The 14,919-nt window shown below is 38.5% G+C and overlaps 1 protein-coding gene across 3 annotated transcripts in view; it reads right to left on the bottom strand.

The window, feature by feature from the left end:
- The window catches only part of PTPRN2 (protein tyrosine phosphatase receptor type N2), a 674,941-nt gene that overhangs the window by 19,073 nt on the left and 640,949 nt on the right, over positions 1–14,919 (bottom strand). For 2 of the 3 annotated variants that reach the window (XM_075746622.1, XM_075746624.1), the window contains 2 exons: positions 9,362–9,415; positions 7,235–7,299 (listed from right to left, as the gene is read on the bottom strand). In XM_075746622.1, coding sequence (XP_075602737.1) covers positions 7,235–7,299; positions 9,362–9,415 — 119 coding nt within the window. Of the gene's footprint in view, positions 1–4,778; positions 6,018–7,234; positions 7,300–9,361; positions 9,416–14,919 lie in introns of those variants that run through there. The other variant, XM_075746623.1, reaches the window with a different exon arrangement.

Here is a 14,919-nt window from a genome sequence, read left to right as displayed (position 1 = left end):
GAGAATAGCTCCTATCACATTCTATACCATACAGGAATTGTTCCTCTTTTACGTCTAGATTTCCCCCAACCTCCTCAGAAGTTAACAGTAAAAGGAATACATCTAAATTACTATATGCAAAAAATAGAAGTTAATGAGTTGTATTCCATATGGGGTAAGATATTCCATAATCAGCTATGGTCACTCTAGAAAATAACAGTGTGTGCATCTAAATTTAACTTACACGTCCATGCACACGCACACACACATGCACATGCAAAGGGTAATGATAGCAAGAATTGTGGATGTGCTGCTACTCCCTACTTAGAGGTGTTCCCCAGTATCAGCTTCCATACAGTTCTACACAATTCGCTTCTTTTAGTACCTCTTCCAGAAACTGCCGGCGAATTACCTGAAAGGCAGTTCATCTCCACGTGCTGAATCAAACATGAGCAAAGTCAAGATTGCAAACATGACATTTCTGAAAACACACCTCAGTTTGCCCTGAAACATCTTGGAGTCCCCTTTGGAAAACATGAATTTTCTTTACAGGGGACACAGAAGTAGTTCACCCACACGAATCTATTAAATGGTAAGAACTACATTTTACATTACTTTCATTTTACATTGCACGTAGGTGGCAATGCTTTCACAAGACAGTACATGGAGTGACCTGTATAAAAGATGCAACGATTACAGATTCATTCTTTAATGGAGTTTATCCTTAAAAGTGACTAAACTGGTCCAGCTATAGAAGTTGCGGAATAATTACACTTTAGGTAGGTAATATACATTGTACCCTTTACGGCCAGAAGACTACCATCTGGTCAATTAAACACTTCTCTTCAAATCCTTCTATGGACTGCTGCATAAGATTAGCGACAAAAAAAGTAGTTCTTTACTCTATATATAAACCTCCTTTTCCAAACATTTGCCCAGCTGCTTCTTGAACTGATAGCACAGTACTTCTATGACCAGCTTTTCCACTTTTCCATATTCTAACCTACCCATTGTGTGAAAAAACGCCGCCCAAATTCCTTATCTGCTTGTCTCCTCCTTAGTTTCAGTCAATGACCTCTTGTTTTCAAATTAGTCACTATCTCAAGCTGCTTACTGACATCAATACATTCCTTTCAGGGTCTTCTAACGCTCTATGGGGACCCCCCTTCGTGCTCCCTTTCCCAAGGAATAGCCCATGTCTGATCAGTCTTTCTTCACAATTCATTTGCCCCAAACCCTGAATAATTAGGATTGCTTTCCACCACAATTTCCTAGTCCCAATTCTTCTCCAATAGAATCCCCATAACAGCAAATAACTCAAGAAATATGGCTCTTTTAGACTAATCCCTGAACATGAAACTATATAAAAAGGAAAAAAGCCAAAGCAATCACACCAATAACTTGTTTGTTTTTTGTTTGAAATCTCTACATGCCATAAAGGAAACCATCTAAAAATGCAGTCCATGCAACACACATTAGGAAACATCAACGAACAACACCTTCCCCATGGTCACTAATTCATTTCAGAACAGGAGATTGTAGAACATGCTACTTTTGTATCTTCATTTTATGAACTATTAATTGATGAGTCTATAGTGTCTATAATGTGTCAAAAGCTTTAAAGATTTATACATCAAAATGTGTTTTGCAAAGGAAATAAACACCATTTTAAACAGCTTGTTCTAAATAGTGAGAGTTCCCTCAGCATCACAGGCTGGACCGTAAAAAAATGTCCTATACATTCCCTATACACTTTTGCGTGTAGCTGGGGGCCCAGCTCTCATTGTGATTAATTATCTTCTGGGAAAGGCTGCAAGAATGAGCGCTATTTGCCTAATTGTGTTTCCAGGGTAACTCATTACATAAAAGTTACAATACATAAATGCAGCTCATTTGAAAACTCAGCCTTATAACATATTATATGTTTACACGGACACTAAGAACTTCCTTCAGAAATTGAAACAGCAACATTTCAGATTGACATGGTTAGCATTATTACTGCTGAGAACTGAGGCAGTCTTGTGGATAGCACAATAGCACACAAAGCAAAACCTAATTTTTTTGCTTTACCAGCTTTCATTTTTTTTCCTTTTTCCTGGAGATAATAATGTATCTCACCTAAATCTCAAAGACCAGCAATGTGATCGATTCAAACTTAGAACATGAAAACAATTAAATTTTTAAGTCCTAAATTTTTCTGCCATAATTTTTGCTCCAGAATACCACCTATTTCTAATCCTACTTCTTGCCCTCTTGCCATTAAATACCAGTTAAAAAAAAGTAATCTCTCTTTTACACTACATATTCTCTCAACTACTGTATGACATGTAGTACGTTAAGTTTTATTTTCATGGGAGAATCTGGTTCCTGGGCTGAAATATTCCCTTGTTCACCAAAAGCATGTCAGAAATAGTCTGCTCTACACTTGTATCAGCGCAACGGAACAATAGAATTTTCTCAGACTTTGCATAAGGACTCAAAAATAAGCAGATTGAATCCATTTTAACAGGAATATGGGCAAGCATTTTCTTTCATAAAATCCCTTCAGAGAGGAGCTAACCACACAACTTCATTATGATTGTTAAATCCACACAGCAGATAAGCAAAACCTCAGCAAGGGTTCAGATTAGCCAAAATCATTTGATCGCGATGAGTCAGAAGGCGAATTAAGGAATCTTTTGTTTTGCCTTAAAATGTCACGGTATAAACTGCATCTGCTCAGGAGCTGACTCACAAGACCCTCAGACAATAGGGTAGCGGGGGCAAGGAAAGGACTTGGGGAGATAACCTCCGCAGCCAGCCCAGGCCAGAGCTGTGTGCTCATCAATTATAATCCAAGCTTTTGAATGCGAGAGAATAAACCGTTGGTTCGGCTTTGCTAAATCGAATCTTTTTGGTGGGTTTTAGAATTTGGAAATCAATACTTTAAAAGGATTTTAAAATTCGTATTTGCCTTCTCTTTGACTCATCTCATTCCAGCTAGTTCAAACACAAGAAAATGGACGGTCAGCAAACCCCAAGCAGCTGCTGGTTGGATTAATATCTAAAAATCAAACTATTATCTACACTATCCAAGCCTCTCAGTTCAGAAAAATGAAAGTGGGAAGACTCATAATCTCATTTTTTTTCTTTTTCGTGCCAGAAACACTCAATAAAAATGTCTTGCAATATATCAAACTTGTAGTGACTACAATAAGCCTGCAGGAAAGACAAGAAATGAGAAAATTCTCAACTTTTCTCTAGATCACAGAAAAAGAAAACAACCTGATCAGCTCAGAGTTACTGTGAGTTTGGGGTGAGGAAGGAATATTAAGTAGACTAAATCAAAATCATTTTATCTTCCCCAGTCACAAAGGATAAAACTTGTAAATACATGAAGAACGTTGCAATTCTCAGCAGAAATCAGCCTCAGAAAAACAGTCTCTGTCAAAAATCCAGCAAGCATTGTTATCTACAAAAACAATCCATTATAATTTTCTATATTTATTTAAATCATGGAAGTGCACATGGAGCTGAAATAAATCACTTCTCAACTTCTCACTCAAAACTAAAGCTTGTCCTAAGCTGTCTGATGGGGAAAGGAGAGGTGACTTGGTAACTGTCTTAAAATTGTAACAACCGTGTAAAAAGAGTATCACAGTTAATTAATCATCACACTTAAATCATGTTAAATAGTATTTAAACGTGCTACTGTAAGGGCAGATTCAACACCGTTTCATTTTTGTTATTACTTTGATGGGTATAGGATCAGGGTCTCTGCAGAGAAATCTAGCAAGAAAAACAATTACAATAATAAACTACATGATAAACAGCAGCACTAAGTTACTGCAACAACTAAACAAAAGGATACACTTGCACTTAAAACTTTCTGCTGACACGACACAGGAATGATAGCACTGAATAGACACCGTTGTTCTCTGACCGTTCCAGTATCTAATAAGATTATTTAATGTGGCTGTTTGGAGTGAATGCACAGATGCAGTCATTACATTTACTGCACAGAGGATAGTGAAATTCATTAAACCCCCAACGCAACAGGAAATCCTTCGTGCTGCTGTGCAGAGCCAGAGGGAGTCCCGCAGGCCGTGGCTCTCACAGGCAGCTGGGGGCCGGGACGCTGGTTGCTGAGCAAGGGCTCCGGCGAGCTCCGTGCGAGCTCTCCCGTGTGCTCCTGCCTGCATAACCCCGAAGGGACACTTCCACCCTTGGTACTAACTGTTAACCCTCCTGCAAGTGCACTCAAATAGGGCGCTTTGCCTTTTTTTTTTTTTTTAAATTTCATTCCTGCTTTCTCGAAGGGCTTGGGGCTGCCAGGCTGACGTGGTGGGTGTCAAGCACAAAATCCTCCCCGACCTGTTTCCTTTTCCCCTGCTTTAGGCTTTAGGAACAGGTCCCTTGCTGGTGGTTTCCAGCATCTAAAATAATATGAGGGATGGCAACAGGCAAGATACTAGAAGATATGAATTTATAATGTGTTTAATAGACTAAGTATTAGCAGTAATTCAATGAGCAGTAGGAGAAGAAATTGCAAATGACAAAGGCATTTACAGTTAACTGTCTAAGAGAATGCAGGGAAGTAAATCATTACATGAAAAAGGAGCTCCTTTTCTCAACCTACCCTATTAAAAACCCTACTAAAGAGCCAAGGCAGTTATTGATTGCTTTCTACTTTCCCACTGCCGAAACTAAGTACTCCTCTATTTACTTTGATTTAAAAATGCATTATTGTCTACTTTCTAATAAACCAGACAGTGGAACAAGAAACTCAAATTATTCTAAGTTTATTCTTAAAAGTCCTGGGTTTTTTTTTTTTTTTTTTTGAAAGACTGAAGGCCTTAATCCTTAAAAGCCTTTTTGAAAGAAATGTTACTAGATGCTGGCCTTGCAGCTGGGCCCAGATTGAAAGTGCACTTACATTTTTATGTTTAGCACTGAAGGACTCTGAAGTTAGCCCTCGCACTCCACATAAAAGCTTTGGAAAGGGCATTCTTTGCCACTCGTGCAATTCATTCTCTAAGAAAAGGAAATGGAAAGAAAGATTTCATGTCCAGGGCTTCAGGCCTTTGATCATTTGATGAACATTGGATCCTCAACCTGGGCCTCCAGCTTCTCAGGCCAGACAAAGAGGGCCCCGGCCGCACAGGCTGGGCCTCGGTTCCCGCCCGAACAAAACCTTTGGCGGCCGCACAGTGTGACAGCCTGGGAAAGGCCCACCTCAGCAGGGCTGAGATGCCCGCTCTGCCCTTTGATCTTTCATTTAAACCCCAGCCAAAGCACCAGGTCAGGGGATTTCGCGTCGCACACCCCCATGGGCAGAGGGGAGCAGGTCAAGAACAAAATGGGGGTGACCGATCTCCAAAAAGCCCTGTGACGCCTTTCTCTGGCCAGTTTCACATGACTTGTCTGGTATTGTGAAGCGCTAAGCCCACACTTAAAATGGAATTTGACATTACATGGTACAATGGAGTCAATAAATGGCATTCTTCAGTGCTTTTACAACAAAGTCAACCCTCCCTTAAGTGGCTGAAAGCCCCAAGCTAGAAAATACTTCTCATTTACTTCTTTATGTGACTAAATTGCATATACTTTAAATCTAGTTTTCATTACTGCTTCTCATTGCTGATGACTGAAATGAGCCGAACAAATACCTAACAAAGGTCTACATTAATTTTACGATGTACCATTGCTTCTATTTTTAAAGACAAGGTTTTCATGTGGCATGTAACAAGCATTGGAAATATCTCCATATTCCTTCTCAGAGTGAAAACCTATTTTCCAATGAGTGTGAAAAACTAACCTCATCCCACTAAAAAAAATTATTTTCAGTACAGTGCTAAGGAGAAGGCAAACACACAACTTCTTTTAACATTAGCAGCAAGTTCCACAGGATGCTTGTGGGCAGAAAATTAAGTCCGTGTTTGACGAGACATGTTAACAGTTGGAATACGGAGAAGAAAAAACCACTAAACTCTTCTTTGTAAAGGGCCAGGATGCCACTGTGTCCCACAGGGCTGGGATACGCAGGATGCAATAGATGACTGCAAGACATGGAGTGTATTTTTAAACTACATACAAAAATGCGTCTATGTTAGAAGATTTTAAAAAAACTGTAAAGTGATTAGAACTCAAAGAACTAAATGTAGTTTCTCTATATAAATTAATATATATTTTTACAATTAATCCTTTTACCTTAAATACAAGTATGTGCATAATGCTAGATCAAGGTAGCTTAAGTACTCTGCTTAAGACAGACAAATAACTAATATTTATTTTCAAGCTCACAAGATTCTCTTCCTCTGAAAATGCAGTTCTATGAAATTGTGATACACACACGGCCAAAGGCATGGGTTAGGGGTACAATATATGAATAACGTTGACTATTATGTCTTTTGAATATATGGTCAGGTTTACATGCCTACTTTTACCCTCCTTCCTTTTAAATACAGTATCAGTAGTAAAACTTTGGTTTAGTTCTAACATACAAAGATTATTTCAGGGTATCTCAAGTACTTCCCACCATGAACCATTTACTGATCAACAAGAAGTAAAGGAATAGTCTCAATCTGTAGAAAATCTATAGACTTCATTTTAAACAAACAACAGTATATATTTATGTTGCAGATGATTTCCCACTTCATAAAATTGCATCTCACAGATAAGGAAACTAAGGAACAGAAAAGTTAAATAATTTTTTCAATATTGAACAGACAGCGGCAGATTAGCTGATTTATTTTCAGTCCTCTGACCCGCTCACTACAGTCTTTTTTCTCCTAAGAGACAAATTTGTGCAGCACTTGGGGCTCTGTCTGGTACCAGCTCTTCTAGGAACTTTGGTGGCAATGGGCAGCCACAACAAGAAAAGTGATTGCGTTTGACCATCGTGGCTGGGTAAGTGACAGGGGACTGGGCAACAGTCATGAAGCAGCCAAGGACCTAACTCATGTCACCACTTATAAGGATTGCACAGCCCCACAGTATCTTCTTCTAAAAACTGTAATAACTATTTGAAATGATAAAGTTAAAAAATCAAATACTTCTCAACAGCACAAAAGATACCTGCTCACTCACAAAGCATTTGCGTTCACGTTTGTTGTTTGAAATCGCTATGAAAATAAAACTTAAGAACCTTCAGGAAAGAGTACAATTTGCCTCTAATTTATTCTCAGATTTTCTGTGAATATTGCTCCCCACGTTGTCATGGCAACACAAGCACATCTTTCAGTACCGAGGAAGTAACAAGCCTTTCGATTCTCACCTTTGGCCATTTTATTGAGAACCATGTCAATTAGAATGTAGGTTCCACTTCTTCCCGCACCATCGCTGCCAACAGAAAGGGAAAAAGAAAAAGATAAAGCCTATCAATGTGCATCTGGACTCAACATGAAGGTACCTGCCCTTAATGTTATAGTCACACATGAGGAGACAGGACAGAACGAGGGGCTAAACTACGGTATGGAGAAAGGAGAGAAAGCTTGCACTGAATTAACACAAGCTGTTCATGGAAAATTAACTATTAGCCTGCACGGATAATACAGATATGTTTTGATTTTTTAAGCCAAGTTGTGTTTATGCAATAAAAGCATTATAAACAACAGTGGAAAAGTCAGTAACCCTAACCCAGGATACCATTTCTGTTCAAAAAGTGTCATAAAATGAGCTTATAGTCACTTGTATATGAGATCGGAATAAACTAGACCAGAACATTATCCAGAATGGTCCCCAAATGTTGCAGATTGCATTTAAACACAGCGGTCACAGGGAATGTACACCGAGACCTGTCCGAGAACCAAAATATTTGATTACTGAGGGACTGCGATGTTTCTTCACTAGACATCACGAGTGATTTCTTTTTTCTTTTACCTTTCCCTTTAATTCTTCCTTAGTTGCAACAACCAGAAAAAATATTATCATGCAATTCCTGAGCAGCAGCTCTAACTTTTGTGTATTGTCAGCCCTTCCTTAGAGATGTGAGACCAAGCCTTGGGAGGGGGGAAGCTCCCTAATCTGAATGCAGCTTGTGTCCCTTTCAGAGAGCAACGTGTAATTGCCAGCGTGATGCTCTTTTAGAGCTGCTGTTAGCAAACATAATTAAGACTTTAAGTAAAAGCTTTTTTTCTTTCCCTCCCCAAAATTTTTACAAAGGTGCATGTGTGACCAATTAGACTGGTATGTAGTTTTATTAATTAAGCCATTATTTTTATTGATAGCTCAATTTGTGTACAAGAATTAATGAAAGGAAAAATAATAGAACAGCGTGAAGCGCGTTATTACATTCTGTTTACTGGCAGGCTATGAAACTTAATTTTTGTTAAGTCTCTGTAGACAGAGGGTTTTTTCTTTCAGTTACTAGATCACTGCTTAGAGAAAAGGAGGTAATGGTAATAAATTTTTTTTGCTATGTCTATGAAGGGAACAAAGACACAATCTTATTAGTTAAGCTGAATAATGAGAGACAAGGCAGTGATCAGGCCCAATAAAACCAAAAACTACTATCCATCTATCACAGTAAAGGAAGAGCAAGAAACTTGAAGGCTCTTCATTCCACATCAAATGTTTCTTTTCTCAGGCTTCCTGAAGGCAAAGCAAACCAGCCTGCTCCAGAGCATCCACCTCTGCAGAGGGCCTCCTCGCGTCCCACGGAAGGTGACTCTGCTGAGCCACATGTGAGAAACACGTCCCCTACCTCCTCATTCCCACCCAAAGTGGAGTACCACTTATCAAACAAGCTGCCTCTTAGCAGAGCTGGTTTTCTGTCTTCCTTATCTACAAGAATATTGCCCATTAATAAGTGCAACGTTCTCCTTATAACACAGAACCTCCAATGGCAAAACCCAAATGTTAACGTTATTACGGTAAAGTTTTCCATTGACCTGCCCAATAGCTTTCATGTGCATCTATCAGACTGTCAGGCCTAAAGATAATCTGTGCTTAAAGGATTACTCAGTTTCTGGGTAGGTTTCCACTCCCTGGCATTGCCCTCTTCTTACCATGATCACTAAAAGCAAGTGAAGAAGAAATAAAACATAATTGAGTGTTAATAAAATAAAGAAGACTAAATTGGGAGGCAATGCAAGGAACCACTATCAGTCTGAAGGAGATTTATGAAATTGAAGTGCTACTTATATTGGAAAGGGTGGCCATACATTCTTAAGTCATGACACAACATCTACGAAATCATAGGAAAGGATAATTTTATTATGAAAACAGATCCTAAGTATTAATTATCATTAAAACCCAGTTGAATTGTATTTAATACCCTCAGCCTACCTTACTATCTGTTTAGTGATTCATCTAAAGCTTTAATTTGCCCATTTTGTTTATATCTATATTAAATTCTTACACATACAAATCTCTCTAAAGCTATTTCAGAAATTGTACTTGCCTGCAATGAACAACTACTGGACAAGAGCGACCCCTGTAGCACTTGTTTACTTTTCTGAAATAAAACAGACACAAGAAATTAATTAAGCATATTACATAGTGTTTCTTTAGCCACCTGTCAAAAATAAGCAACAAGAAAAAGCAAATATTGCAGTCTTTAAAGAAACGGTCAGATCAATAATTTCCTAATATAACAAGCAGTTGTTACATACATAATCTTGTTTAAAGTTTGCTTCTGCTTTGCTGCTGTAGAAATCCCAGAAAACAGCCCATTATTGCTGTTGGCTAGGCAAAATAAATCATCTCTTTTCTCAAATGTCTCATGTCTTAGCTCCAAAACAAAGATTATCATGAGATGCTTTAATTTCAAAGCCAACTTTGAGTTCATGAGCTTGCCTGAAATATTGAGGGGCATCAAACTGAAGCCAAAGTTAAAAATGGCTATTCCAGTCTACTCCGTACAATCTGTGCTGATTTGTAAAACCAGTTCTCCCCAGAAAGGCAAATAAGAAATTGCCTGAAGGGCTGCTCACAAAATTATAAAATGTAATCTATTGTGGTAAAAATAACTAAAACCATCAGTAAGCTTTACTGCTTTGGTTTTTAGTGCTGAAGTCTGATGTATTTAATATTTATGCGTTATTGTCTTCTCCAGCTTCCTGGTTAAACATTCTCAGTGGCAAGAGAATATATGAGAAGGCAATCAACAAAAGTACAGCTATAGAACAGGTCTGCTGATACGCAAACTCAATGAAGGAATTAACTAGTGCTGAAGCAAACCAAGATACTCAGTCTAAGAATAGAGCCCACCAAATTGGTTGAAATCTATTTAAATTGCCTTACAAAAACCAAAATCCCAAACCCTCTCTTCTGCTCTAGGATATATTTTGCATGTCAAGTATGTTACAGGCCCCAAAAACCATAAAATATGCACACATATGTTAACAAGGCAAGCTGAATAAAGGCTAGAATGAGAAAGCATTGCTTCAAGAAATCAAACCCTTTCATTCAGGTTCCTTGATGAGATGATTGAGTTTACTGGAGCTAGAAGGTCTCCTATAAAACCATTTCGCAGGGCAGCTTCCAAGGGTGCCCAGACCCTCAAACAGTCCCCAGCTCAGCGCAAACGTTACACAGGATCCTGACTGCTAAACTGAAGTGAGCTGCTGGAATTTGGCAACTGTGGTACCATGTTATTATGAATTTTAAAGCATAAGTAACCTACTGAATCATTTAGTTCTTGGCTGTTCATCTATTCACTAACATCTGTGCTGTGAAAACATGCATATATCTTTAAACATTGCTTACAGTATAGCCTGAAGATGCCTAAATTCCTAAATCTGACAGGGAGTCAGGACACCTGGAACTCAACCCAAACAGGCTACGGAGATATTGGTGATGTCGCATGAAACTGTATTTTCACATTCTGCTTTTTATTATTCCAAATTCTAACCAAACTTGATAATAAGTTCTTGTAATGATTCCCTTTAAACAATAGAATTCAGGAATTTTTCACAATTCTTACTCTTTTGCTTACTGAAGTGAGTGCAGAGACATTCTGTGTCTACTTATATTCCTTGAATGTAAGTAATTAATGCAGTGGAACAACGTTCTATGAAATAAGTCGTAAGTCATTGAGAAGCCCCTGAGTTTAGAAGTTAAATGAACCATTTATATGTCCATAAACATATATATATGCAGGCACTACCAAGCAGAACTTCAATGACTTAAGCTGCAGCAGAGTTTTCACATGAATGAATCATTCAACTCTTGATGGTCATATTTGAGGATCAACTCCTTCTACATAATATAAAGCCTGGTATTTATTGTTTGTATTGTATAGTGAATGATATTTGAAATGTCTGTAACAACATCTGATACAGTCAGGCTGCATTCTCCTGTGTGCAGCTGGTCATCATCCCCCCACCCCCCATCATGTGCATTGCTAAAGAGTCAGTTCTGCATTTAAAGCACTAAATAAAAGCTAATAACTGCAGAGGGGTATTTACCATTTCTTTTTCTGCTTGTGTGGTTCCTTTGTTCCTTGTATGGCACCGCTAATATGATATTTGCATGTTGTGACTAGCCACCTACCGAAGTCCTAATATAATTTCAATGCCAAACTTGATCTAAAGCTATCAGTAAATCAGACCTCCCAGTAAATCAGACAGCCAGAGACACATGTTAGGGAAAGACACCTTATGTTTGTCAGTTTTATTGAAGGCGTTTCAAACATTTTCATTATCACACATTTCAGAAAACACATTAAAGCAAAGGGTTTCAATCCAGCTGGTTCATAGCTTTGTCTATATATAGTTTATGAAAATATTTAGAAGTGCAGCAACATCTCATTTCATTCTTAGTTCTGGCTAATGAGAGTGAGCTGAAAATTCATCAGTAAGCAAAGTTCTCGAATGTTGAAGAAAATATATATTTTATATATATACACATATACAGGAAGAATTAACTTAGAAAGAATGATTAGTAATACAAACCAACCCTTGGCTCATTGAGTGAAAAAGAAATCATCATGCAAACCATCAGCAAGCAAAGGTCAGAGGTCGTTAGAGGCTCAGAAAAGGGGTTTCCCACATTGTCCCTGCAGCAGAGTCACAGTTTCCAATGATCACTTTTGTGACTATGCAACTGGGCTCATATTACTAGCTGCAACATCACAAAAATGACACTGGCAACCGCTAATTAGCTGGCAAAATAAGAATTTGTCCATTTTTAAAGTGAGCAGTGTTAGTAAATGCCATTGCACACAGCGAGAAGTGATAGCATAATAGATATATATTTTAAGCAAAGCCCTCACATGTGATGCTAATTATCTTTTAGCTTAGCAGTCCCTCTTTAAAGTGTAAATGTGCTCCCTCTGGGCTCAAGAAATATTTAATTACACATATCAGTGCATGACTAACAAGCTAGTCCAGAGCAATAATGATTGGTCTATTGTTCAAAATGAAATTAGGACTCCAGAAGCATTTAAGACTGACCAGTGGTTTCTGTAGTAGCCTCACTTCTTAGGGACTGTCTTTTGCACAGATTTTTTAAATATAAAGAATAATCTCTTTTTTGGCAATTTACACCTACATTATGAAAGTATGATAGATTATTCCACAAGGTTTAATGTATCTGCTAAATGCAAAATCGTCTAAAACACTGTCTGATGCACAGAAAAATGTAAGCTTTCCATTTTCAAAGAGACTTGCAAAATTTACTTCAATAAAAATTTTAAGGTCCATATTTCCACAGACTCTGGGCAAGGTAATTTTGGGAATCCAATTTTTCTTGGTGATGAATTATAAAAAATAGAGGGTTGGTTATGTATATGCTTAATTTCATATATGTATGTGAATATATAAATATACACACATATCCATATATATATATACAAACACACTGAATGCACATAAAAACATAGATAGATTAAAAGAAATGAGAGCAGCCCCTTCCTAGCACTACCCTACTACGACTATGGTAGCGCTGTCAGATGTTTATTCTGGGGGCTTTATGACTCAGCTGTCGTAATCCAGCAGAGTTTGTACTTTAAATAGGAAGCTTCAGGTGCAAAACATGTATTGTATAAACGAATTCCAAATACATTATTTTAGCAATAGTGCGTCACTTTTTTTGTCGTTAAAAAACCAGCAACATCAGATGACCAAGAAAACTGAGATTCATAGACCAGCTATTGTGCATGCCAAAATTCCTTTTCAGGCGGAATTTTACTATGCATTCAGTATTATGAGTTCATTGTACAAAATCCGCACGTAGCAAATGATTACAGTACCCTACACTGGACTGTGAATACATATTAAATGAACACTCAGAATTCAATTAAATCTTAACAGGTTCATTCCCATACTGGCTTTAAATACAAAGAATGGCAGCTCCACTACTCTTCTCATCTAGTTATAATTTTTCTTTTTCAAAGTATTGCACAACACTTCTTCAACATGGCTATTTAACCCTTACACAATGTCACTCTAAGCAGTGCTTTCTTGGTGAGGTGAACCGCGACTTACTGCAGACCTAATCCTGCAGTTCCCGCAGGGACCTCAATTTGTGCTGAAGCAAGTCGGAGTCGACGTGCTCCGAACTTCAGATGTCCTGGCTGTACAGGCTCATTTAGAGTCTAGTTGCAATTGCTAGCAAATTTCCCACTAACTTCAAAAAGGGCAAAATCGGACGCTGCGTTGGCTCTGTGCTGCAGCCTCGCACGGCTTAATGGAACCAGTTCAGAATTTCACTACAGAAATTCACTACAGGCAACTTCCACAGTATCACAACCAAAGGGAAATCAACCTATAAATATCACATTGAAGTTTGAACTCAGAGGAGAAAACCTTGAAAATTCAATTACAATTTCATCTCCATCCTATGGCCGTGCTTCCTTCCTCCGCTATTGCTTTTGCGTTGCGACTCTGTAGCGTATCCTTATATTCTTACCTAGCCATAATTCCTAGCTGTACTCCGTTACTTGACCTGCACCGTGTGAGATGACTCTCTCCTTTGAAAAGCCTTGCAATACCTACAAGAATACTGATGGATGAAGGGTGGCATTTAGTCCTAAATTTTTAAGGGTAAAATTTTGCCAACAGACAACTGCGCAACCAGCTCCCGTCGGTTATAAGCCAGCTTCTCCCCTCAGGTGTAGATGCGGAAACTCTGACCAGCATCAGTCAGAGCTCCCAGCACTTATTGAAAGAAACAAGTTTGGACGTTTTGAGCACTGAGCCCCTTATAATCACTTCAGGGGGTTGTAGATAATATTGTAGTACAGAGAGGAAAACACGCGATCCCACCGGCCGCTTGCAGATTGAGAACCAACTCCCCAAACCTCCCGGAGATTCTTTTCATTAGTCATAAGCGCATCGCTGTGGATTAGCTGATACACGCTAACACCTACACACGATGCACTGGGCACGGTTTGCAATCAAATGAAGATTATTTCGCTCCACTATTTATCATGCATGGCTTTAATTTTCAAATTAAAATTTAGATAGACACAGCAAACATTAGAGAAGGTGGCGTGGACTTTCACAGGTTTTGCCTCTGTATATTTGTATTTTAAAGCCACGTTGACTTTCTTTAAAATTCCAGAGGGTATGCTTTGTCAACATTTTCATCTGCTTTCTCAAATTTCCACCTTCCTGCAGCCAAAGAAAGTCTAGAGTCCTCACTGTTCGATCCTTATGAGCAAATGCTCCCACGGGAATGCTGTTATTGTCATGACTCCATCGTGATTTTTTTTTTTTTTTCCAAGCGTGCTCATCCTACATAATTTATATGTGAGATTCCTGCAATAAGGATCATAGGGGAGCCACACAAAAAGCCTGGAAGTTGCAGAATGGATAAATACTTGGAAAACAAAGAAATACAGAAGCACTGAAGAGCTGTACAAAGGGAAGAAAGGTGTCGATCTCTAAATGGGAAATAAGTGTGTTTTAAAACCAGGCAACATCTATGTGCGAGACAACACTAAACCTCAACCTACGGCAGATCTGTGTGTTAGTTTAGCGTTGTGGCATCACAGGCTGAGGACCCCCCCTTTCA

Source organism: Balearica regulorum, chromosome 2 (genome assembly GCF_011004875.1).
Source record: "Balearica regulorum gibbericeps isolate bBalReg1 chromosome 2, bBalReg1.pri, whole genome shotgun sequence".
NCBI classification, from domain to species: Eukaryota; Metazoa; Chordata; class Aves; order Gruiformes; family Gruidae; genus Balearica; species Balearica regulorum.
The sequence above is the reverse complement of the archived record's forward strand: the minus strand, read 5'-3'. Positions and strand labels throughout refer to the sequence as shown.